This window comes from Podarcis filfolensis (assembly GCF_964270895.1).
Source record: "Podarcis filfolensis genome assembly, chromosome: 8".
Taxonomy (NCBI): Eukaryota; Metazoa; Chordata; class Lepidosauria; order Squamata; family Lacertidae; genus Podarcis; species Podarcis filfolensis.
The window spans coordinates 85,034,297-85,057,975 of NC_139611.1; the positions used below are offsets into that span (position 1 = coordinate 85,034,297).

A 23,679-nucleotide genomic window follows, 5' to 3' on the forward strand; every position below is an offset into this window, starting at 1 on the left:
TTTGGCACAAGAGACAAGACCTGCCCTAGGAAACTCTGCCTCTATAAAGTGATTGCCATTGACAACATGAGGTAGGCCGGTACCTGAATGATAAACCTCCAACTTAAGCTGAGGATTAGGTATATTCTGCCCATGCTGTCCAGGAGGGGGGGGGGGTACTTGCAGCATTCAGAATGAAATTTGCTTTTAAAAAATAAGTTCGGATTGAAGATAAACTTTGATGCATGTTGACAAGTCTAATGAATTTTTAGTGACAGTGCAGGTGAAATACTAGTTAGTAAGGTTCATCGTACTGCATTAAAAAAAAACATAATTATGGAAGCTAACACAACTCTGCTTTTACGGGCACTATGTCTCCCCCTCCCCCATCTTTTAAAAGTGTAGAATACACACCACACTCAAACCTGCAAAGCAGCACTGCTCAAAACAGGGTGAGAAGCTGCAGGTCAAGTTCACCCAAACATAGCTGCTCCGGTTCCAAATCCATCACAGGAAAAAAAGTCTGAAGACTGAACACACATATGCACAGCCAGATTCAAGCATGTAATTGTGTTTTTTATAGACAGAATCACAGCCAGTGCTCAGAAATAGAAATCACAACTTAGAAGGGTTGACGGGAAGGTGGCAGAATTAGTCCTGGAACACGGATGGGAACAAACAGCGTGGAGAGCCTAGGCCTGAAAACATGCACGTCACTTAAGAGAAGCAGCAGGAACTTCAGCTAGAGAGGCTATTGTTAGACAAAGATTACTATAGTTTGGTTTTCCACCCATGCAGATTTTATTACTCATTTGCAGTGTGCAAGTTATTTTTCTATAATCAGAGTTACTTGCTGGTGGACATTGTAAAACATGCAGCAGCACTTAATTTCACCCTCCCCACCCCCCTTGAATAATAAAAAGTTCAACATGAGAATCCCTCATGAAGATATCAACCCTTTTGTCTCAACTACATGATAAAGTTAGGTGTTGTTGTTTTTTTTGTTTTAAAGCCAACACAAGAGGAAATCCAGAGGTGGGAGGGAAGCTTTAGGACAATGTATACAGAACACAGAATACTTGGCAGAAGAATTGCTCCCTTCAAGCTAAGCCTGAAGGAAAACCATGCAAGAGATGGTAGCTATCAAGACAGCCTGCACACACACAGAATTACTAGCATTAAATAGGTTTTTGGCTACCTGCAGCATGGCTCAGGAATTGTTTGCCTCTTGCTACGCAGGCAACAGGAGAACGAACACCCTATATCCCCTAGTGACCGGCAAATGGATATGCATTACGACCCCATACTCGTGTAATGTTGTATGGGTGACTGGCACCAACTTCTAACAACAAGGGAAAGAGCAAGGGTAACTCTTTCCTACCTGAATTCAAGATGGTAAGCTGGGCTGCAAGAAATGCTTCTTGCAGCCTGGAAAAGAAGAGTCAGGATATACACCACGTAACATATCTAGAATTTCTAGTTCTCATATGTCTGCCAGGACTTGAAATGGGGGTATGTGTGCCAGCTTCCACTTAAGACCTAGCTCAGGCAGCTTCATGTCAATCATTAGAATTGGAAAGCAATGCTACCCTTTTTGATAGGACAAGTATTTGATACAAGGAAAGGGGGGAAAGGGGCTGCCATCCAATTGCTGCCTGGGGGAGGGAGGATGGAACTGCTCTGGAAGATGTGGTTTGAGGTGCGTAACAGGATGAGGCCACAAAGACGGGGGCATCTCCTCTGCTGTACAGAAGAGGCTCCTTTCCAGCCCAGGGCTGGCTTCTAACAAGCTCTCTTCTGGGAGAGAGGAAGGAAGCTGGTGCCATCATCTGAACCCACTAGAGAGACTTTCAAACGTTAAGCCACACAAATTATTTTAAAGCCGTCGGAAGAAGGTAAAATGCTGGCTCAGAAAGCAACGCGCACAGATTCTGGGGAGAGGCAGCGAGGCAACGGAAATGAGAACTTCATGTTACAGCCTTCATGTCTCTCTCCAGCTGGAGTCAGTCCACAGGCGACACACTCCCTGGTCCTGTTTTCTGCAGTACTAAGAGGCGGCGGCAAGGGGAGAGGTGATGAGAAAGGGAGCAGTAATAAACCATTTGCCATTCAAGTCCAGTTCCTTTGGGCCAAAACCCCTCTCCTCCCCCAGAGCCGATCCACGCAGAGTTCTGCAGATGAGGGGCAGAGGGTTTGGGGGTAGTGGCTTAGCGTAGGTCCTCCTCTTCGCCCTGTATGGTTTTCTTGATGCGCAGGAGCATGGTGGTGAGCCACTGGTCCAAGCGAGAGATGGAGTCATACTCCTTCACCTGACGGGGGGCAGGAAAGAACAGAGATGCAATAAATTGTGCCTGTATTAACCAACTGCCATGGTGAGCTGCTGCCTATGAAACCACATTCACATATGGAACCACTGGCAATATTCTATATAGCCTCTTTGCTGCCATTACTATTGTTATCTCAATTTTCTTACCCACACTTCACCGAAAGGTCCTGAGGCGGGTTAGTTTTAACAATTTTTTAACTTCCCGGTATTGTATTTCTTGTACGCTGCTTAAAGACAATTGTAGTTAGGCAGCATATACATTGTAAGTTGTTTTGAATTGTTTTTAATGCTGTAACATGCCCTAGGAAATAATAATAATATAATAATAATAGTTCTTGCTTAAATATAATTTAAAAATATATTTAAAATACAATATTAAAATCAGCTTAAAACATTAGCCAACCAAAGGGGGGGGTTGTCCTAAAAATATGTATCTCAGGCGAAGTCAAAGTAAAGAGGTCTTGTCTTCAGCATATGACAGAAATTATATAATGAAGGTACCAGGTGCACTTCTGGGGGGGTGGGAGGTTCACAACCTAGGAGCTGCCACAAAGAATGCCCTTTCCAGGGCTTTTACCACCAAAACCTTTGAGGATGGTGGAACCACCAAGAGGGCCCTCTGTTGATCTTAACACCTAAGAGGGACTGTAAAGGAGGAGGTGACCTTTCGGATATTTGGAGTCTGAGTCATTAAAAATCGACCAGCCTTCCTGTCATGCTAGGTCTGCTAGATCTGAATGCTTAAAAATGCCTTTCCTTGGATAAACAAACGAGTCTCTGAATCTAGGATTTTAGCTTGGAAAGTATACATGTGATTTTAAGCGTATGAAATACATGTCAGCAGCTGGCTTTGCAGGAGCACTCGCCCTCCTTTCCACAGATACTAATGGTATCACCACCCCAGAAGTGGCTGTTAGCATCTGCCGCCAGAGATACTATTTTCCCCACACCTCCTCTTCCGCGAGGCTGGCACTCAAGGGGACTAAATCTGGCCCAGAGGCATCTAACTGCTGATCCCCATGTACCACCTGTGTTCTGGTGCACATCGCTGCCTGCCCCACTTTAGAGCTGGTTGCTCTAAATAAACCACCTGAGGTCTGAAGGCAGTGTGTCTCCCAGGCACACAGAGAAGGTAAAAAGCTGGCAGCCCAGGAGAATGTGAGCCAAACTTACAGAAGAAATTAAAGCTTTCCCACCAGGCTAACCTGTTAAGATTATAGCAGGGATGAGGAACCTGTAGCCCTCCAGAGGCTGTTGAACTACAACTCCCATCGTACCTGGCCATGCTCGCTGGGGCTGACGGGAGTTGTAGTTCAACCTGTCTGAAAGGCCAGGTGTTCCCCATCCTAAAATTCTAGGTTAATGGACACTAGGAGTCACAACAACCCTCCATGTTCACACTCGAGGAAAACACAGCCTTACCGATTCGGTGTAGCTGTCAATGTTCTGTTCTTCATGAGCATCCAGCAATTTCTGTGGGGGAGACAGAATATTGGTGGACTTATGGATTAGTTCCCAATTACAACAAGATGGTGAATCAGTGTCCCATTGTGCCCTAACAACGAACAGAAGATTTTTTAAAAAAGATGCTTTGGGTATGGATCTTGACTGGCTGAATGTTATTCTGATAGCAAGAGTGGATGTAATCATGCAATCTAGGACGGATCCTATTTTAAACGAGTGATTGGATGGGACAAAAAAGCATGTTGCAAGATCTGAATGGCTTTGCATCTCCAGTCTTTTCAGTTTGATCTTCATGCTAAGGAGCACCTGTGTGCCTCCTCGACATGAGAGCCAGTGTGGTGTAGTGGTTAAGAGCGGTAGTTTTGCAATCTGGGGAACCGGGTTCGCGTCTCCGCTCCTCCACATGCAGCTGCTGGGTGACCTTGGGCTAGTCACACTTCTCTGAAGTCTCTCAGCCTCACTCACCTCACAGAGTGTTTGTTGTGGGGAGGAAGGGAAAGGAGAATGTTAGCCGCTTTGAGACTCCTTCGGGTAGTGATAAAGCGGAATATCAAATCCAAACTCTTCTTCTTCTTCTTCATCCCTCCCATCCCAACCACCAGCCTTTTGTTCGTCCATCCTTGCTGACCGCACAGAGAACCTCTAATTTCTTGCTCACTGGCATCTTATCCTTTGTACAAGAACACTGAAGAGCTCCACAAATTCAATCATAAAGTTTAAGTAATCCGAAGCTGGAGTTCCCAAACTGTGGCCCACAGACTGCCAAGGACTGCAGGCTCGAAGAACAGCAGGTGCAGCATATTATATATTCAAGTTTATTTTTAATTATATTTTCATTGCTTCTTTCAGTTCTCATATTGCATTTTATTATTTATCAGTATACATTATTTTATATTATATGGAATTCAAATTGGTATGCCATAAAATACACTAGAAGAAACAAAAGAGGCAATGAAAATACAATTTAAAATCATTTAGCATCTAGCACATTTGCTACAACAGGGTGAAAAATCATTAAGTGGTCTGGCAAGTTTTTCGGCATTTTTTGTTGGGGGGGGGGGCGGTATGGGAACCACTGAGCTAATCCACAGTTTCCTTGTGCAGCTTCAAGACTCACAAAACTTATTTTAACCACCAAATGGATGCTTTCTGACAGTGACCAGGGCAGTAGCTCCTAGAGGCTAGATAAAAACTACTCACTTTAACCAGTTTGCACTCTCTGGAGTCCGAGAAAGCTGGGAACATTTCTTCATATTTCTGTATAGCCAACTAATTTTTTAAAAAGAAGATAAGATGAGAAATGCAAGAAGTTAGCTGTTGGGTCATTCAAAGGCTTGTTAGTAGAGCTACTCAAATTTTAGAAATCAACACACTACAGAAGCCCCAGCTCCTTCCTCCAACATGCTGCAAAGCCCCCTATGACAGCACTATTACACAAAGACATTATCAACCCAGATCCTTGTTCCTATATGGTTTCAGTCCTTGACCCGTAAGTTAAACACTGGTGTTGCATGCTGCCAACATGCACAACTTCTGCCTCTCTCCTAGGAACAAGCTAAAAGAAGTCCTGCTTGTAGACTTTTGACTCAGGTTTGTGATGGAAGAAAGCTAGAGAGCTATAGTTGCACCCGCCACTGTCCATATTCTCCCTTTGCCCATTCTGAACACATCCAGAGGAAACCAGGCACATTAAATAAAGCAGGGGTTCCCAAACTGTGATTCCTAGACACCAGTAAACTACAGGCTTTACCAAGGTAGCCTGTGGCATGTCTGAATTTATGGTTGAAAACAGGAGCCAGCACATCCACTGCATTAAAAACATTGATTTAAAATAGTACTTTTATTGCTTCTTTTATTTCTTATATTGCATGTCATTGCATTACAGTTCAAATTCTATTGAATTCAAATAGCAATATGATGAAATATATTTAAGAAATAAAAGCAGCAGTAAAAATTCAAGTAAAAATCTCACAGCATCTAAGCACAGCACATTATGATTGCTATAATAGTCAGAAAATTAATTAAGTGCCCCCACCAAGACCCTCATAATTTTTCAAGTAGTCTGTGGGGGGAAAGTTTGGAAACAGCCTAGACAGGCACTTGGGATTCTGGATCTTGGCAACACCAGACACAAAGCTTAGGAATCTCTCTAGGAAGATAAAAAGGCTGTTGCCCAGACCTTGGCGTTGAGCATGTCAATGCAGAAGTGGCAGAGCGCTGCCTTGAAGAAGTACTCCTTGGCACTGTACTTCAGCAGAGGGCTGTCCATGGCGCTGGTGCCCACCTGGAGATGCCAAAGAAGAGCAAGTCAAGCAAAGCTGCAAGTTTAACTTGGGGCCCCTAGAGACTCTGGCATTTGGTTCCCTGGAGAGCAACAAGAGAGCGGGTCTTTTCTGTGGTGGCTCCCCATCTGTGGAAAGCTCTCCCCAGAAAGGCTTGCCTGCACTACATGCCTTTAGGCGCCAGGCAAAAGCATTCCTCTTTACCCAAGCCTATGGCTATTAACTAATCTATGGCCTGTGAAAGTATGGGTGAATGGACTGTTATTTCACTATTAGGACGTCTGTCATTATGTTTTTTATGATGTTTTATCACTGATGTTCTGCAATGTGTTTCTAATGTTGTACACCACCCTGGGATCTTGTGATAAAGGGTGGTATATAAATTGTAATAAATAATAATAATAATAATAATAATAATAATAATAGTGATAATTACTCACAACTCCTACTGCTCCTATGCCCTACTGGCACCCTTCTCTAAGTAGGAGCAAAGCAGCAATATGGCCCTTCTGACCACATAAGTTCTGTGTAGATACAGTATGTTCATTCCTAACCACAAATGAATTGGAGGGAAGAATGAACAGGGGCAGGTTTCAAAAAGTGAGCCTCCCCTTCACGTTCTTTTTTTTTTTATAGAAGCATGCTATAAATTAGTGGCTGGATTCCTTTTTTCTCAGTCGAGGAATTCTGAAGATGCCACAGAATTTGAGTGAGAATTGCAGGTTTTCTTCAAGGTAAATTGCTTCACCTTATAGCTATGAAGTGGGGATGTCCAAGTACAGAAAGGGGTGCAGGTGGGAGAAGAGGCAGGCTAAGACAATAGCCCTGATTCCATTAGACAAATGATCAACAGCGAAGTGTTCAAATAGTCTACACCTGGCAACACAAGATGCTAACTGTGCTGAACATGATCTCCAGGAGACGTTGTTTGTCTGATTGGCAAGAAAAATTGTTCTGGAAGTTGCAAACTTTTTGAGGGGGCAGCGGAAGGGAATAATAGTATATACAGAACAAGCAGTGATAAGTCTTTCAGCCAAGGTTAAGTTGCAGGAGGAGGTGGTATTTTATAGTTGTAAAGAATCGATTCAGCTTAAAAAATGCTGTTCACTAGAACCATTATTTATTTTTCCTAGTTCCTGGTTTTCCTCCAGGTATCAGTATCCTGGGAGGTTTAGCTTTCATTTATGAGAAAAACCAACCTTCTAGCCCTCATGCCACAACATGCTTGGAAGGGTGAGAGATATCCCTGTAACCTCAATAATCAAGAGCTGAGTAAGCTTTCCAAAGTTTGGAAGGCTTCAGTACCTGCACATCTTACACATACCTGCCCTACAGTCAGCAAAACAATGTTTATTCAGTTGAAGGTATGCAGAAAGTATGGACACATCATTATTCAACCTTCCTTAGATCAGAATTTGTATTGTCTAGATGTGCTATTTAAACTAAAACTGTCCTGGCAACAGTTTCATTTTCATATGTTGTACGCCTTTTATCTTAAGAATTTGATTTAAACAAAGATTTGTGCTGGGGAGAGAAGACAAGGCATAAACATACCTGCTCGTAGATCTCAATAGCTTTCTGGTACTGCTCCAGCTGAGCTGCGTAGGTAGCCACTTTCAGCAAACACTTGTTCGCAGAGCTGCAGGAAGAGAGAGAAAAAAGGAGCTGCAGGCACCTGGAAAGGAGTAGCAACCCACCCATCTATCTGCCCTCCAGGCTGTATGACCCCAGGAAGGACCAGATGAGAACAACCAGACCAAATCACAGAGGTCTCCAGGGTCAAGGGTGGTGGTGTTTTTTTAAAAATAAAAAGGTTGCTTCCACAGGGGAGAAATCAAACCCTGGCCCTTTACCATGCTCCTATTGCCTGGCAAGGTGTACAGTCAAGGACAACACTTTTTTTATTACTGTGTTGAACTCTTAGTGCTAACATGATGGAGGGAGGTGGCTTAACCCTCCACCAGGTGATCGGTTCTGCTTGCAAATGACTTTCCTGCCTTCCGCCCCCTCAATACAAGAAAAATTTGGGGGACATTTACATAGGTTAAGTGGTGGGCATGTTTATTTAGGCTTATACCCTAACTTATACATTGCCCTCCATCAAGAAAAATCCTAGGCTGCTTTACATAGAATTAAATGCTAAATTAAAAATCCAAACCTAAAAACAGAAGCCGTTCCAAAGCACCTACCCAACACAACCCTAGGGCAGAGAAGGGTACAAGAATAACAGAGTCCTTCAATTACCTATTAGATTCTTCACCTTTGTAGTAATCTGCAGCTTGCTCATAATGGGCTATTGCCTTGAAAGGAAGAAAATACAAAGAGAAACTGAATAAGAAATTAGACTGGACACATGAATTTGGGTTCAGACCAAAGGTGCAAACAGCCAAATATTCCACCTCCAGTAGGCAGACAGATGCTCCACAGGGAGCTCACAAGCAGGACAGAATGGCAATTATCCATCCCATGTGTTAGCGGAGTTTGTTGAAATCTGGATGCTAGAAGCAGCAAAATCAAGGGACCCTCTTCAAAATGTACCATGGTTCCTACGTCTACATTGCTCTGGGAAGGCAATACTAAGGGAGCAGAGCAAGGCATGCCAGAGCAAGACGTACCTCTCTAGCAATTTGTTAGGGCAAGGGGAAGTCCCTTTCTCATCATACCTTTTCAATGTCTACCAGCTCCGTCTCATAGATCTCTGCTATCGTTATATGGTGCTTGGCTGCAATGGTGAAACGGCCCTAAAGGACAAAAAGACAGGTGTGAAAAATGAACTGCCGTTTCAGAGCGTCTGGGTACTTGCGCGCATCCCAATTTCAAGTGGTGAGTAGTCCTCAACCTTGTTAAAAATGGGCAATTCTCTTGAGACTCCAGACTTCCTGCACTCTTGCGCTACATTTGCAAAACACACATTCATAGCCTTTAGGTACATGTTGGGTATATCAAAGCACACTCCCCACCTCACAAGTGTACAGTTGTGAGGGATGGGCAGGTGTCATACACACAGACTTTGTGAAGGTTTATACACAAATTAACTTCTTTTAAGGATGTCTGTGCTAGAGATGACGCTTGCCGGCTTCAATGCATTTCTTGGTTTTGTTTGGCAGAGCAATCTGCTTTGTACTCTAAGTACTGTCCATACTAGGTTATTTTATCAGTTCAAGGACGTGCCTCCACCTCTTAGAACAATCCTACAAAAGACGTGCTGCAAATCCCCTGACAAACAGCACAAGCATCTGGTTCAGCCAGCCAATGCTAGCTCAAGATACCTTTCAACACAGCACTGCAAAAGCCCCATCCAAGAGGTTAATGTTTACTTGCACCATGGGAGGGCAATTTCCATACACAGAGAAAGTTTGCTGGACATCATGCCCTCCCTCTTTGCAGTTTTAACATTGCCTCTTTAAATCAGACATACAAATATACATACACAAAACACTCTATTTTTTAAAACAAACTTGTTTTTGAATTGCACAATACGTATATCAAAACAGGCTTACCATGTCTGTGTAGATCTCAATAGATCTGAGGAGACAATTAATGGCCTCTGTAAAAACAGAAAGAGGTAGCAATTTTTAAACATAGCAATCTAAGGAAATAAAACCATCTGGCAATGCTGCTCCTTTATCCTCCATGAAAGGGACAATGCTGTGAGTATATTTATAGCACACTTCCCACCCTGGGGATCAAAAGCCACTCAAGGAAAGCTGCTGAGGCCCATAGATCTTATGGGACTTGAAAGACAGTAGCAAGCCGATTTGGAGAATTGATGGGTGTTTATCATCACTGCTTGGAGTTCTGTTCTGCACTCTCCCTTCGGGTAGGAATGGATACAATTAGAATGTCACCACATCCTACTCAGAAGAAAAGGATTTGGATGGAAATTTAAATGGTGAGCACAGGATTACTACAGAATTCCCTCCTGCCCCCTCAACACATTTTATTATGTTTGGTTTAACTTTGTGTTTGCATTTTGGACATTTATGTACACCACCCTAGCAGCCAGATCTGGATAAAAGCACCATTTTAATGTTTCCAAAATAAAATAAATGGGCAATCCAGTCTTCGGTGGCTGACAAATGAGAATGAGAACAAATTTTTAAAAAAGCACAATGAGGCATAAAAGGGGTATTAAAAAGAAGCAAAGAATTTACATTAGAAATGGAACAAAGAGTCCTGGGAAAAGGAAATGTGTTTATTCAGTGTTAATATTTATTGAGTGTTAAAATGACATCAAAGTAGTTGCCAGGAGTGTCTGGGGAGTGTGTGTCAGGGTGCCAAACTTGAAAAAGTATTTTTCAGTCAACTGTCGCACCTTATTGCGTGGGGCCACCCTAGTAGGCCCTCAGAAGACATTAAGGTCCAAGCAAGAGTGTGTGCAGACAGGCAATCCCCCGGGATGGATTTACTGTATTTTTTGCTCTATAAGACTCACTTTTCCCTCCTAAAAAGTAAGGGGAAATGTGTGTGCGTCTTATGGAGCGAATGCAGGCTGCGCAGCTATCCCAGAAGCCAGAACAGCAAGAGAGATCGCTGTGCAGCGATCCCTCTTGTTGTTCTGGCTTCTGAGATTCAGAGTATTTTTTTTCTTGTTTTCCTCCTCCAAAAACTAGGTGCGTCTTATGGTCTGGTGCGTCTTATAGAGCGAAAAATACGGTGAATGGTCAAAACCTGCCCTTGTAAGCAGATTCAGGCTGGTGAAGCCAAGAGGTGCAAATCTGCACAAGTTAATTTGGCAAATTTTGGAAGAGTGGGTGAGGACTATGTTGTGTGTACAGAGCTCTCATCTAGACTGCATGTTATACCAGGAGCGCATGCAATGCCTCTCCTTTCGGCACTTCTCCCCTGAGAAATCAACTGTTCACGAAAAGCAGAAGATCCAAAGCAAGAGGATGTAGGTGCCAAGATGGGATCCCTTTTCACCATATTAACCACCCCACAGACCTGGTGCTTCAGCTCAGGCATCCCATGCCCCCAGGCTGCTCCGCCTCCGCCAGGCGCAATGACAAGGACGAGGGTGGCTCTTTAGCTCTGCTACTGCAGCCGATAATCAGAATGCAAATCTCCAAAAGATTAAGCAAATCCCTGGGGAGGATTAAATTTGTTTTCTCCTCAGGTTACTTTATCATCTTTTACCCTGAAATTGCTGCCTGAGTCTAGGCAGCTGCAGAAGAGGGCTCTCCCCTCCTCATTTGTCTGTCTTTTCTGCTAATTGTCGCCAGCAGACGTGCACATGAAATCCCAGAAGGGGGATCCTCTTCCCAAACAGGCCTTTGGCCTCAAGACTACAATGGAGCAAAGGCACCATATAACCCAGTTGCTGTGCAGAGAAAGAAAAAATTAGCGAGAAGAACACGAAAACGCCCCTCCTCATAACTGCTGCTTTCGAAGGAGGATTTAAAAAAAGACATCTGGACTTGATTCTACCCTGAAGTCATATACTAATGACAAACACACAGGTGGGTGAATTTGAGGAACAGGCACTCTATGCAAGGCTCACAGGTACCTTTATACGAAAAGGGCTGTGCATATATGCAGGTGAAGGGAGACAAAAGATCTCCTGCAAAGGTGGAAGCTGAACATTTAAGGCAGAATGTACTCATGGACTGATACGGCATGTTTAGTAACTGTGAGGCTTGCACAAGCCTGGCCAAGGGGAAGCCTGTCAACTTGAAGCTCTTATGCAATGCTGCAGGCGACTGAGGATTCAAGCTAAAGCAGGACATCTCAGTGTATAATGCAAGGAAGCCAGCTGGCACATTAGCTTTTGCCCTTCAGCAACCTACGTGACTTGCAGCTTTAGAGAGAATGTACATATTAGCATTTGGCAGTTAAGCACCACAAGTCCAGAAGTCCAATACAATGGCTGTGTTCAGATGATTGTAGCTTGGCTTAATGAAAAGAGACATGTGCAAATAAAGCAATTTTAACTCCTTCCTTGAAATGTTGTGGCTCTAATTGGCCACAGTTTCCCATTTCATTTGAACTGCTAAACTATGGTTATGAGATTCAGAACAAACCAACTCCAAACCTTCACTGAGGTTCTCTACAAAGAAGAACCTGCATGGGCGGGCAAGAGACTTATGTGTATCTCATCTTATTAAACTGAGATATTAACATCTGAATGCAGCAGCTGTCTTCCCATCTCATCAACCAGAGATATGTGCACATAAATATGAATAAGTATATGGATACACAGACTGTACAATGCACCCAGTTCCACCCAAGGCTTGGTGTACTCTGCATGATAGTGACCCAAATTCTGCAATTTAAACACATTTCGCAATCACGCAAACACAGTGCTTTCTGCATCAAATACACAAGTGTGTAGAATATTTCAGGAGGCATGAATAGGCCTTGTCTCACAGACTACCCTCCCAGCTCCAGCCCAAGGAGCAAATCCCACTACAGTTTTGAGGCTGTATAACTTGCCTAATCCACTTTTTTCTTACCTTGAGGATCAGCTTTCTTGAAGGCATTGCCAGCATCCACAAAGCTCATGGCCGCATCATGCTTGTTCTGCAGCTGGAGATGCAACTGAGCAGCCTGGCAGAAGGCATTCCCTGCAGCTAGGTGGAGAGAGAAAGGGCCTGTGAGTATGCAAGGCCTGGAATTTGTCCATGCACATAACATCAAAATTCTAAAACCAGAACTGTGAAGATGTGGAAGAGGGCTCAAGTTAAAAGCAAGAGAGAGATGGCAGAAGGGGTCAAGGCTTACTCCTGCAACCCTTGTGTTGCCAAATGTCCATACAGGTAAAACAAAGAGGACTTGACACGTACCTACAGAGTCCTAATTTAATCTTACAGCACCCATTCAACCACCACCTTATCAAACAGTGATGGTCTCATGTCAAATCCAGGAAAAGAGGCAGAGATAATTTGCCTCTTACCTTGCATAGGCAGTCCAACCCATCAGCTCAAGACCAGTGGTCTATACTGACTGGCTGCTGCTGCTGCTGCTCTCCAGTGCTTCAGAGAGAAGTCTTTTCCAGTCCTACCTGGAGATGCCAAAGATTGAACCTAGGATGCTTAAAATGCCAAGCATGTCCTTTACCACTGAGCTATGGCCCTCTCTACTAAGAGAGAATGCCATAAATCTTAGTCTAGGGTTTCACAAGAAACTGGGCCAAGACAGCAGGCTCTTCCCCCACACTTGCTGGGGGATATTACAGTGGTACCTCGGGTTAAGAACTTAATTCATTCCGGAGGTCCGTTCTTAACCTGAAACTGTTCTTAACCCGAGGTACCACTTTAGCTAATGGGGCCTCCCGCTGCCGCCGCCACACAATTTCTGTTCTCATCCTGAAGCAAAGTTCTTAACCCGAGGTACTATTTCTAGGTTAGCGGAGTCTGTAACCTGAAGCGTCTGTAACCCGAGGTACCACTGTATAGGTATATTATATTATAGGTCCATATTATTTTGAAGACCACATGTGTCCTGCTTTTTAGCCCAGGAACTATGCATTTCTATTACAATGAGAGAGAGTGAGTTCATAAGCAAATGAGCAGTTGGGGTATGCAGTTCTGAGGAATGCAAGGCAAGGTTAATAAAAGCAAAGGGTGAGAGATAATGTTACGTACCACTCCAGTTCTTGGCCATTTTAAACATATTGGCCGCTCTTGCATAGATATCACATGCTTCCTCGACCCTTGAGGAGCCACCCCTAGAGTGGAAAGAAAAGATACCACTGAATCAGCTTGCTGTTTTGGCAAACAGAACCATCTGCTTGGAAAGGAACATGCTCTCCAGGGTGGGGCGGGGGTGCCTTACCCACATTAAGAATGCTACACAGCTTTAGACTGGGTCTGCACCCACGGATATAAGGACACGGAACAAGAGATATTGAGAGATGCATAATTCACTTCTCCCTTTTTTATGATTTCTATCATAGAGAAGCGCCGTAAAGAATACAATTCAAAGAAATAAAAACTAATGACTTCCCAATACAACACGGGAATATTAATAATAGCCCAGGTAAACACCTTGTGTGCTAAAGAACTATCTAAACAAGAAGGTCTTCACTGAGCACCTGAATGCCCCTAATACAAGGTTCCTCAGTCTTATGTGCTGTATCGTGATTAAGGCAAGAAAGGAACCACACTCTTAAAGCCCATTGGAGCCCTACAATTTACACTGCACTTTCTTCTGATCCTAGGAATAGATGCTCTGTGAGGTATATTCCACAAAGAGGTAAGAGGCAAACAAAAATTTCCATACGTAAAAATGCCAGATTTGCCCTAAACCCCCAACGTTCTTCAAAACAAGATTCCCTGCCCACCACGACACCACATTCTTCTATTGAACAGACATATCCATGTCTCCACCGAATGCCAAGGATTTGGTTCTTCTGAAAATTTATTGCAGATGGCAAGTAGCTAAACCTTGCCAGAAGTTTCAGCTTTGGCAAAATGAGTCCTGTGGTTAGAAAGAGAAGCATCATCAGGCCAAGGTTTCTTCTGCTATGAAAAGAGAAGAGGCCCAGAGTAAAGGGCAAGAGAGCACAGAAGAACAACGTAATACACATCTTAACAGATGTTCCAAACACACATAACAGTTAAACCGTCAGACACCTACAAAACAATGTACAGAATCTGGTCTGGGTGATTTTCACACTATAGGGACTGGAAAAGCAGGCTTTGCTTACAGCCTCCAAGCAAAGGCAAGATGTCAATTATGGTTTAGTTCACTGGGACTGTGAGGTAGATTCCTAGTCTGGGAGGCATCTGGCCATTGCACAACAAACAGTGGAACAGTACAGTCCTCTGGACATCTCTCCCAGAAGTAGCTCCCAGAAGTCCAGCAGTCACCAGAGTTACAGGATCCCGCCCAGGAAAACTTGGGTTCAAAAACCAGAAAGCTTATTCGTACTAAGACACTGGTAACAATGAGACTGGATAACTATGATGCACTCTATGTGGGGCTGATCTTCATCCAAAAGTTCCAGTAGCTAGATTTTTGTGCTTGTAAGCTGTTTTAAAGTGTTTTTAATGTTGTTACCAACCTGGGACCTTAGAGTGAAGGGCAGGTGTCTAATCACAATCGTAACTGGGGCAGATGGCATGTGATACCTCTGCTAAAACATCTGTACTAGCTGCACGTATGCTACTTGGCCAGGTTCATGGTTACTGTATTAACATACAAAGCCTTGAACAACTTGGGTCCAGAGTACCTTAAGGACCACCTGCGCCCTTATATTCCAGCCTGAACAACAAGATCATTTGGAAAAACGGTGTTAGTTGTCCCCTCCCCTGTGGTTCAGAAGCCCATCTGGCTCCAATGTGAAGTTGAGCATTTAATGTCACTGGTTGCACGCTGTGTAATACATACTCATCCAGCAGAGGTTCAGCAGGCATCCTTGCAGCTAATTTTCAGGTAACTCTTGAAGGTTTTCATGACAGGAAGCCTATCTTTTTCTACTTGACAGCCATTTTTTATGATTCCGTATTTTTATGGTGTTTTATGTTTTACTGAACTTGCATTATTTTGTTGTACACCTCCTTGATATTTTATACGAGGAGGTATTCTATAGTTTCATAAATAAAAATATTTTGGGTTCCTAGTGCCAAGCTCATTTCCTCAGTCTTGTGCAGCATAGTGTTTTATTAAGTGCCTAGCAATTTAATTTCCTAGATGAGGGGTCTCAATTTCTAGCCAGGTATTACTTGCAGTCAATGTCATTCCTCTCTCTCCAAAGTCTTGTGGATCACCCAAACAGGATCTTCCCAGCATAAAGTGAGATGAGACACTTCTGTTTGTCCTTTCCAAAGCTCAGTACAAACTCCACTACAAAGGAAAATGACCCCTTGTGTTCTTCCAAGTCCTCTTTAACTCTTGGAAGAATTTAAGGGAGGGGATTTGTGTGTCAGGTACTGGAGGGGGACAATCATCACCGGCAACCCAGTTTATAAAAATCCATCCTAAATGTGCACTCTCTCTTTCACACACACAAAATATACAAAGAGAGAACACTACAGTATTGAAAGGAATTTTTAAAAAGCATCACCGGTGAACACTTTAATCCACAGAATACCCTGGCTGAAATCTCCTCTGCTCAAAAGCATTTAATGAGGTATGTATTCTTAAATCCTTTAAAAGCCAACACAGATATTCTCATATATTTGACCTCAATCTCAGCCTCTGGGGAAAAGCACACCCATAACTCGAGATCCATATTACAACAGGGCTCCATACACTTCACAAACCTCAAGCAGTTTAGCAATCATAGTCCTCAACCCAGGAATTGAAGGTTTGTCAAGACACTGACTAATATCTCACTCTCCTCTTTCTGTGCACTGCAATTCCCAGAACTTGAAAGACATATAAATGGCTTCTATGACACAGATTGACGAAGGCATGCAGACTGACGAAGGCATATTCTTTCAGAAGCAAAGCCCTTCTGAGTTCAATGAAGTTTACTTCTAGTCGCTGGGCCCTAATCTGACCTAAGAATCTATTCCATAAGAGTGAGAGTATTGATCCCCCAACACAAGCACACAAATACTTTTTACCTATGAATGTTAAATATTCATCAATAAGCTTGGCACCTTTGTGGCTTGCAAAGGAAGAATTCCAGGTGCAGAAACAAATTGCCTTTTCATTTTTAGCACCCTGTTTTGTCATCTCCCCTCTGTCTTCCCACTTCATCTCGCCAGCCTTCCTAGAAGTGACTGTTTTCCTCCCACGCCACAGAAAATCACCAGTCCCTGATACACCAGGCTCTCTTTTTTTCATAGTCTCTGAGAATTCATTATCTACTTCAGCTCCTTGCACCTCAAGGCCCAGATGTGCATTATTTGCAAGAGGAAGCTGGCCTTGAGTCACCAGCTCTGTCATGTGCCCTCCCTTCCCTTGCCTGCCCCCGACTAGGCAGCGGTGGCGATGGCTGCTTCAATAACAGATATTGCCAGCAGGAAAAAAACAGATGCACAGCCGGAAGAACTGCAAGCGCAGACCAGTTCTCCTCCTTCTTAGCCCACAGGTTATAATGCAACAGCCACCAGCTACGTCAGCCTCCATCAAAGCATTATTTTCAAGAGGGAAGGAGCAAAAACATTTCCCACAAACACCATTATTGTTACCACAAATAACTGAAGGGCAACTAACCCTTCCATTACACACATCCATATCAAAGCAAAATGCACTCTTATTTGCCAGCTAGAAAATACAGAAGGTGCTACCCCAGACATTTAAGTAAACTTCCCATTTCTAAGAAAATGCTGCTGTACTTTTCCACTTCAAATAATCATTTAATTCATCCCAAACTACATATTATGCAACAAGAAAGCAGAAGGGTCCTCTTGAATTTGACAGTTAAAGAAAACAGATCCTTTTCTCTGAGGGAAGGCATATTCTATCAGGGACATGATACAGTCTGTTTTAAAGTGATGCTGGTTTTGCTATGTTTTTAAGTATTACCAAATATTACTGACCTTTTAATCTTAATTGGAATGCTGTTTTAATGATGTTTTAGTTAACTGCAATATATCAGTATTTTAAACAAATAAAACAAAGCAAGGATTTACTTCACAAAATTCGGAACTGAAAGGCTTGGCAAAGTTTTTATTTTAGGCAAATACAAGATTCCTCAAGATAGGTCTGTGCATCAGAAGCCAGCCTGTTTGACTCTTACTGCCTTATCATTTATGGGCCTCACCACTCCTGAGGGTTCATTCAGCCCAGGGACACCCAATCCCTCTTATGAAATTCTGATGTCCTTCAGCTTTTTGGAGCATACAAGTTTGGAGGGAGGAGGTGGTTATTAGCCGTTTCTACCATTTCACTCCAATAAATATGGGACTGCAGATAGTGAAGGACATATAAAAAAGGGCAGATTTTGTATCCTGTTGTGCCCCTAACTGCTAGCCTGCTGCCATGTATAGCTTATCCAAGATCTCCCTTTACCACCATTCCCCCTTCTTCTCAAGGCTTGACACTGTTATTAAAATTGTAGGTGTGTGACTAATGGGTATGCCTAACCCAGACAGTGCTACTAGTCTGTGGGTGGTGGAAGACATCCATCACATCACACGCTTCAGTCTCCCCAGTCAGCCTGGAACCAAGTCCCAGGCTTTAAAATTATTTTTTAGTTCATGCCAGTCTCAACTACTATTTTCAGCCAACTGCAGTGTTCCAAGTTAGGCAGACAGCCATGCTCTGTTCTTGTTCATAATCATATCCTCCCTCTTCCTAGGGAGAGGAGAAGAGAAGGTCCAACTTTATGTAAACCATGCCTTACAACATTTTTGCTTCCACCTCCTAAAGCCTTTTACCCTTTCAAACAGCACTGTCTCCGAAATGCTACCAGCAAAGTAGGTGTAGGCTGCTCTTATTGCAGGCTCATTCAGAAGCGTCTCCATTTTGTTAAATAAGCACTGGTGTGTGCAAGAATATAATCTCAGCTACTTAGCAGTACTAGCACACATTCAGAAAAAGCACAGATAGAATCAGGGTGATTAGTCTCAGGGAAACTAACAAAGCTTCCCAGGATGACAAAAGCTCTGACAGACTTGCCAGTCACTATTCATTACCTGTACAGATCCTTAATCCCTGCACAACACTGTCTTGCACAACCCCTCCTCTTAAGCATAAAGCAGCTTGCTGTCTTCTGAGAAATATACTTGCGCCTTAACCACTCTTCTGTCTTGCAGCCTGGAAAACTACAACAGTTAACAGAAGCTAAGCCAAAGCACAGGGGCTCAGGGGCTTCAATAAACTCATCTGCCTCCTGCCAAGGTAGCAGCTCCCACCAGCAGTGTTATCCCAAATCCCAGTTATCTCACCTGGGCTCAGCAAAAGAAGCTGTGAAGGCGGAAATTAGGAGAAATAAGTAAGGCTTCGGCCTGTTATTCCATATTCAAACTCAAAGCAGTGGGGAGCGGGGGGGGGGGGAGAAGAAATGAACGTGAAAGTATTAGGACTTTTATTTTTATGGTGCAGCAGCATTTAAGCTACATTGCATCACACATTAGACTACGGTTTAGGCAGTTTCTTCTAAGTTTCTATGCAGGTTATGCATACGAGCATCTTCTGTCATCAGCCAGGTCTCTAGTTACCAAAGTATTGGGGGGAAACAACCACCATCCTAATGTAATTAAAAGTGGGAAGTATACAGGATTAATGTCTTCCGCACAGAAAGGAAGCAAGGCCCACATGATGAAAATCAGGTGAATGGAGGTGCCTTAATTCAGGTGCTTTGTAATGGGTGCTTTGTTTCACATTGTCTATTTTACTGTTCTTATTGTGGTCTGCACTCCTCTCCTAAGGGAGGAAGGACAGAATAAAATGACTTCAAATATAAAAGTTTACAACTGTTTCAAATTCATAAGCAACACATGTACAGCACTGACAGGAACCCTGCAACGCATACACTGGTCTGGATCTTAAAACTATTCCACATGACTGAGCAGGCTTCCACAGATACAGTCAGTGGAGTTGGTCACAGCCTTAATTCAGAGAGCTTTAACTTGCAAGACCGTCACTTTTTGACTACTATTAGAATTTGGCCTGTCCCACCCAACCCGCTCCCAAATAAAGTTGGACCTACAGCCTCTTCCATCACCACAATAAGCTCCACTCAAAGAACAAACTCCAGAGGATTCCCAGTTTCAACAGCATTCACTTAAGCTCACTGCAATGAAGTTACCCCTCCATAATATTAGAAAATCACCTCCCATCAATTCAGCCAGTTCCTCTTGCCCCCACCTTCACCCAACAGCTCCTTCCTTAAAGCTCCCATGACACTGCCCTGAAACAGCTACTGGACCTAGTCCACTTGCCTGCAATGCATCTCAACCAATCTTCAACACATTACTCCAATTAGCAGGATCTCCTGTCACCAGACTGTCCCACAATAGCCTATTTTCTTCTCCCTTCTCTTCACCACCTTTCTGACCTTCCAACTCACACAGATGTCAGCAGCCCTTCCCCTATGCATTACTATTACCTTCCCCCAATTTAATCTTCCCAGAACGTTCCCTGCCCATTTCAACTTGAAGCCGTTCAGTTTATCTCACGCAATCCCTTTCTTTAAATATGCCCCTCCCACCAGCTAAGTTTCTACATTTTCAGCTCCCTCCACCCTCATTTTTGTCTCCTTTAGCCAATGCTATTTTTCTGTAAATAAAGCTATAGACAGTTTCAGAACCCCTCAGATTTTCTGCTGAATGTTGGCTCACCTCTTCCCCTGGATATATAACCCTGAACAATGGCTTGTGAGGAGCCACAGATTTGTGTGGTTTAAGGTCTACCTTCTTGAGTCAGAATTCCAGCAGTGATCTGCTTCCAGACCAGCCACACAGCTAGACTCACTGCTAACATCCATCCTAACCTACCTTCCAATATAAACTTTCCCAACTCACTATTATCCATACTTAGTGCCACTCTCCCAGATTCCTATTTGTTTATAGAGACTCCACCATGGAGCTCTTATTTCCTTCTCACCTTCAACAAAGTGTCCCCCTCATTACCAGTGGGAGCTAGTCCATTTTGGGCAAATGACAACCTAAGCAAACCAGCTCCCACCTGGCTGCCTTCTTACTTTGAGTTAGACAGTGGCACTGTCTGGCGCTGGCTGCAATTACTGTTGATTCTCTTTTCTACTGCTCTACCAATCTCAATGGACACCAGCCACTAGTACATTACCTCCTGCTCACACACACTGGCAATTCATCACTCCCACCAAAGAGCTAGGATAACTCTGTCAGTAGAGCATGTGGGTTTGAGCCCCAGGTTGGGGAAATAACAAAAATATTATTATTTATATGCCACCCATCTGACGGGTTTGCCCCAGCCACTTGGGGCAGCTTCCAGCAAAATATAAAAATGCAATAAAACATCAAACGTTAAAAACTACCTTATATAGCGCTGCCTTTAGAAGTCTTCTAAGGGCTAGATGATCCTTGGTGTCCCTCCCAACTTTACGATTCTATGATTTGTCAAGCCCGTCATTCATTCCCTCCCACCGTCTTTACATTTCATTGCCACTTTCCCACAGTGACACCCCTCACAATATATCCCCGCAAACCATGCGTGCACTTCCTGCATTTCCACATGACCCAATGCCCCAGAGTCTCATTACTAGAGATGGCTGGTTTTAGGGAGAGCAAAACACTGTCCCACCAACCATGCCCACCTGGTGTTCACCCACTTTGCGAATTGACCACTTAAGACTAAGTGAAGATGCCCATCTGGAGGTGCATGCCTGGGGATGTTTGGGTCTTTACTGCTTTCAAACAGTAGCAACACATCCTGTAGAATTTTATCTGCACAATCAAAATGAATATCAAGAACCAAAAAGCCGTATTGAAAAACATGACTTTTGAGCTATCTGGCCCAAAAATCGCAGTTAGGCATTCTGTTTTGGTGATGGTAACCCTAGTTTAAGGAGCCATTTGGTGCCTAGCTTATCTAAGTTTTTAACATTGCTCCAAATCAGCCCCCACCCAGCTGCCTTCTTTCTTACAGCACATGGTGGCGGTTCTGCCTGCCATTGGCTCTGGCTCCACCTTCTGTTGGTCCTCCGGCCTTCCGCCCTACTAGTCCCAAAGGGACCAGCCGCCAGAGTTTATTACCACAACTCCAATCCCCATAAACACAAGCACGTACACACCAGAGATTTATCAACCCCACCAGAAATCCATTAACCCGTCAAGCGAAGTTTTTTTAGTGTGCGATGTTGTACTGTGCTATTGCTACTTTTTGTTGGGAACCACCCAGAGCGGCTGGGACCAACCCAGTCTGATAAATAGGGCTGCCATATTTTGAAGAGGGGGGGGGGGAGAGGACCTTCTGACGGCTCTCACTTTAAATACCCCCCCTACTATATGTAGGCTATAGAAGCTGCAATGGGGGGCAGGAGAAGAAAAGGGGGAAAGCAAGTCTTCAGCCACCACTTATGTCTATAGCCAGAAACTCCACAAAACATATTTTGTTGCACTGTGCGAAATACGAGCAAGCCAGGGCTGAACTGATATAACCCTCGCTAGTACCTTTCCCGGGAAAATCAGAGGCTCACTATGTCAGGTTCCTATTGGAAGACCGGACAAACGCTAGAACATTAGCAGTGGCAAAGTTTCTATCAGTGGTTGCAAGAACCAATGATCCCTATATTTTGAACAAAATGCTTGTTTAACCTGGAGGTAGGCTGTATGAATTCCGTATGGCTTTGTAACGATTTGTTGGGTCTCTGGACCGCAATAAAAATTGATGGTGATATCCAGAAAGTAGAGCCAGAGACATTTTGGCCAGTTTTATAAAAAAAAATCCGACTGGGAGAGAAATTTTACCCCTGAAAAAAGAAAATGTGTCCTGGGAAAAGAAGACACATGTCATCCCTTATTAATTATTACAATTACAGTGGTACCTCAGGTTAATTCGTTCCGGAGGTCCGTTCTTAACCTGAAACTGTTCTTAACCTGAAGCACCACTTTAGCCAATGGGGCCTCCCGCTGCTGCCGCACCGCCAGAGCACGATTTCTGTTCTCATCCTGAAGCAAAGTTCTTAACCCGAGGCACTATTTCTAGGTTAGTGGAGTCTGTAACCTGAAGCGTATGTAACCTGAGGTACCACTGTATTATTCTGACCCTGCTGCTCGCTCCCTCCCCCTCCGGGACACCCTTCAGAAATGACAACCCCCCCCCGCCCAACCGCGCGCGCGCACTTCCCGCATTCCCACATGACCCAACGCCCCGCAGTTTCTCTTCCCCCCCCCACCGGGCCCGCCTCTCCCTCGCCGCCTCGTCCTGCTCGAGGGCCTCACCCGAACAGCCCCGAGAAGAAGCCTTGGGAGCCGCGCACTTTCTTGTCCGCTTCGGCCAGCAGCTGCAGCGCCTCCTTCTCTTTGCCGCTCGTATCCATCGCCATGGCCGCCTGAGGGAGGGAGACGGAGACGACGACGACGACGACAGCAGCGGAGGTTGGAGTGACTCGCCTCCCGCCGACTTCTCCTCACACTGACGGGGAGACCAGACGCCGCCGAGGAGGAGGAGGAGGAGCTGGCGCGAGGAGAGCGTGCGCGCCTACGTCACCGCGCACGGCCCAACCGCCGGCGTCGCCCCGCCTCCCTTCCTCCGCCGCCACGTGACCCGGTGAGCTAATGTTGTTGTTGTTGTTGTTGTTGTTGGAAGCCGAGGCTACGCCTGCAAACGCTCCGGCGCACGCACGCGCGTTGCGCCTGCGCACGTCGCAGCCGCTGGCTCGCACCACCGCGCACCCTCCGCCCCCCCCCCCACCCGCTTGCTCACGTGGCCCAGGCTGTGCTGACTCACTCGGAGTCATGTGACGACAGCAGCCGCAAGGTTGCTCGTCGCGTTACAGGCGATTAGAACGGAGGTGGTAGAGTCCACTGAGTGGAGAGGAGGAGGGGGGTGTTGAGGTTGGCTCGGCTGTACCACTTCAGAGGAAAGGGGGGTGTAGGTTTATTTACGGGTTTGTTTGTTTTTTAAAAAAATGACTCCTTTTTTAAAAAAAGATAATTCTTAGTGAAATAGAAAACTAGCGGAGCGGGGATTTGTATATATAAAATGCTGTTTGTTTTGGTTTTGCAAACAGCCTAAATAATTATGCATTTAATACTACTACTTCTGCTGTCCCGAATATTTAAAATATTTTGCATAAGGAATCTATAA

The 23,679-nt window shown here is 44.3% G+C and overlaps 1 protein-coding gene and 1 long non-coding RNA gene across 3 annotated transcripts in view; one reads left to right on the top strand and one right to left on the bottom strand.

Moving 5' to 3' along the window:
- Nucleotides 1-534: 534 nt before the first annotated feature.
- NAPA (NSF attachment protein alpha) lies at nucleotides 535-23,285 on the bottom strand. 2 transcript variants are annotated; one of them, XR_014551388.1, is made up of 11 exons: nucleotides 22,812-23,101; nucleotides 13,635-13,717; nucleotides 12,504-12,620; nucleotides 9,552-9,598; nucleotides 8,715-8,792; nucleotides 8,296-8,351; nucleotides 7,606-7,690; nucleotides 5,949-6,053; nucleotides 4,332-5,038; nucleotides 3,728-4,075; nucleotides 535-2,288 (listed from the first exon to the last, which is right to left on the bottom strand). XR_014551388.1 is itself a non-coding variant. In XM_083627827.1 (11 exons), exons 1-11 carry the CDS (start codon nucleotides 22,913-22,915, stop codon nucleotides 2,187-2,189), a joined length of 897 nt encoding a protein of 298 aa, XP_083483953.1. In that variant the 5' UTR covers nucleotides 22,916-23,285; the 3' UTR covers nucleotides 535-2,186. The 2 variants fall into 2 exon arrangements, 1 of the variants encoding a protein (XP_083483953.1); XM_083627827.1 differs by having other exon boundaries at nucleotides 3,728-3,778; nucleotides 4,970-5,038; nucleotides 22,812-23,285.
- Nucleotides 13,227-23,679, top strand: part of LOC310769258 — a 53,040-nt gene continuing 42,587 nt past the window's right edge. Inside the window, exon 1 of the long non-coding RNA XR_014551582.1 lies at nucleotides 13,227-13,445. This is a non-coding gene — a long non-coding RNA (uncharacterized lncRNA). The remainder of the gene's footprint in view (nucleotides 13,446-23,679) is intronic.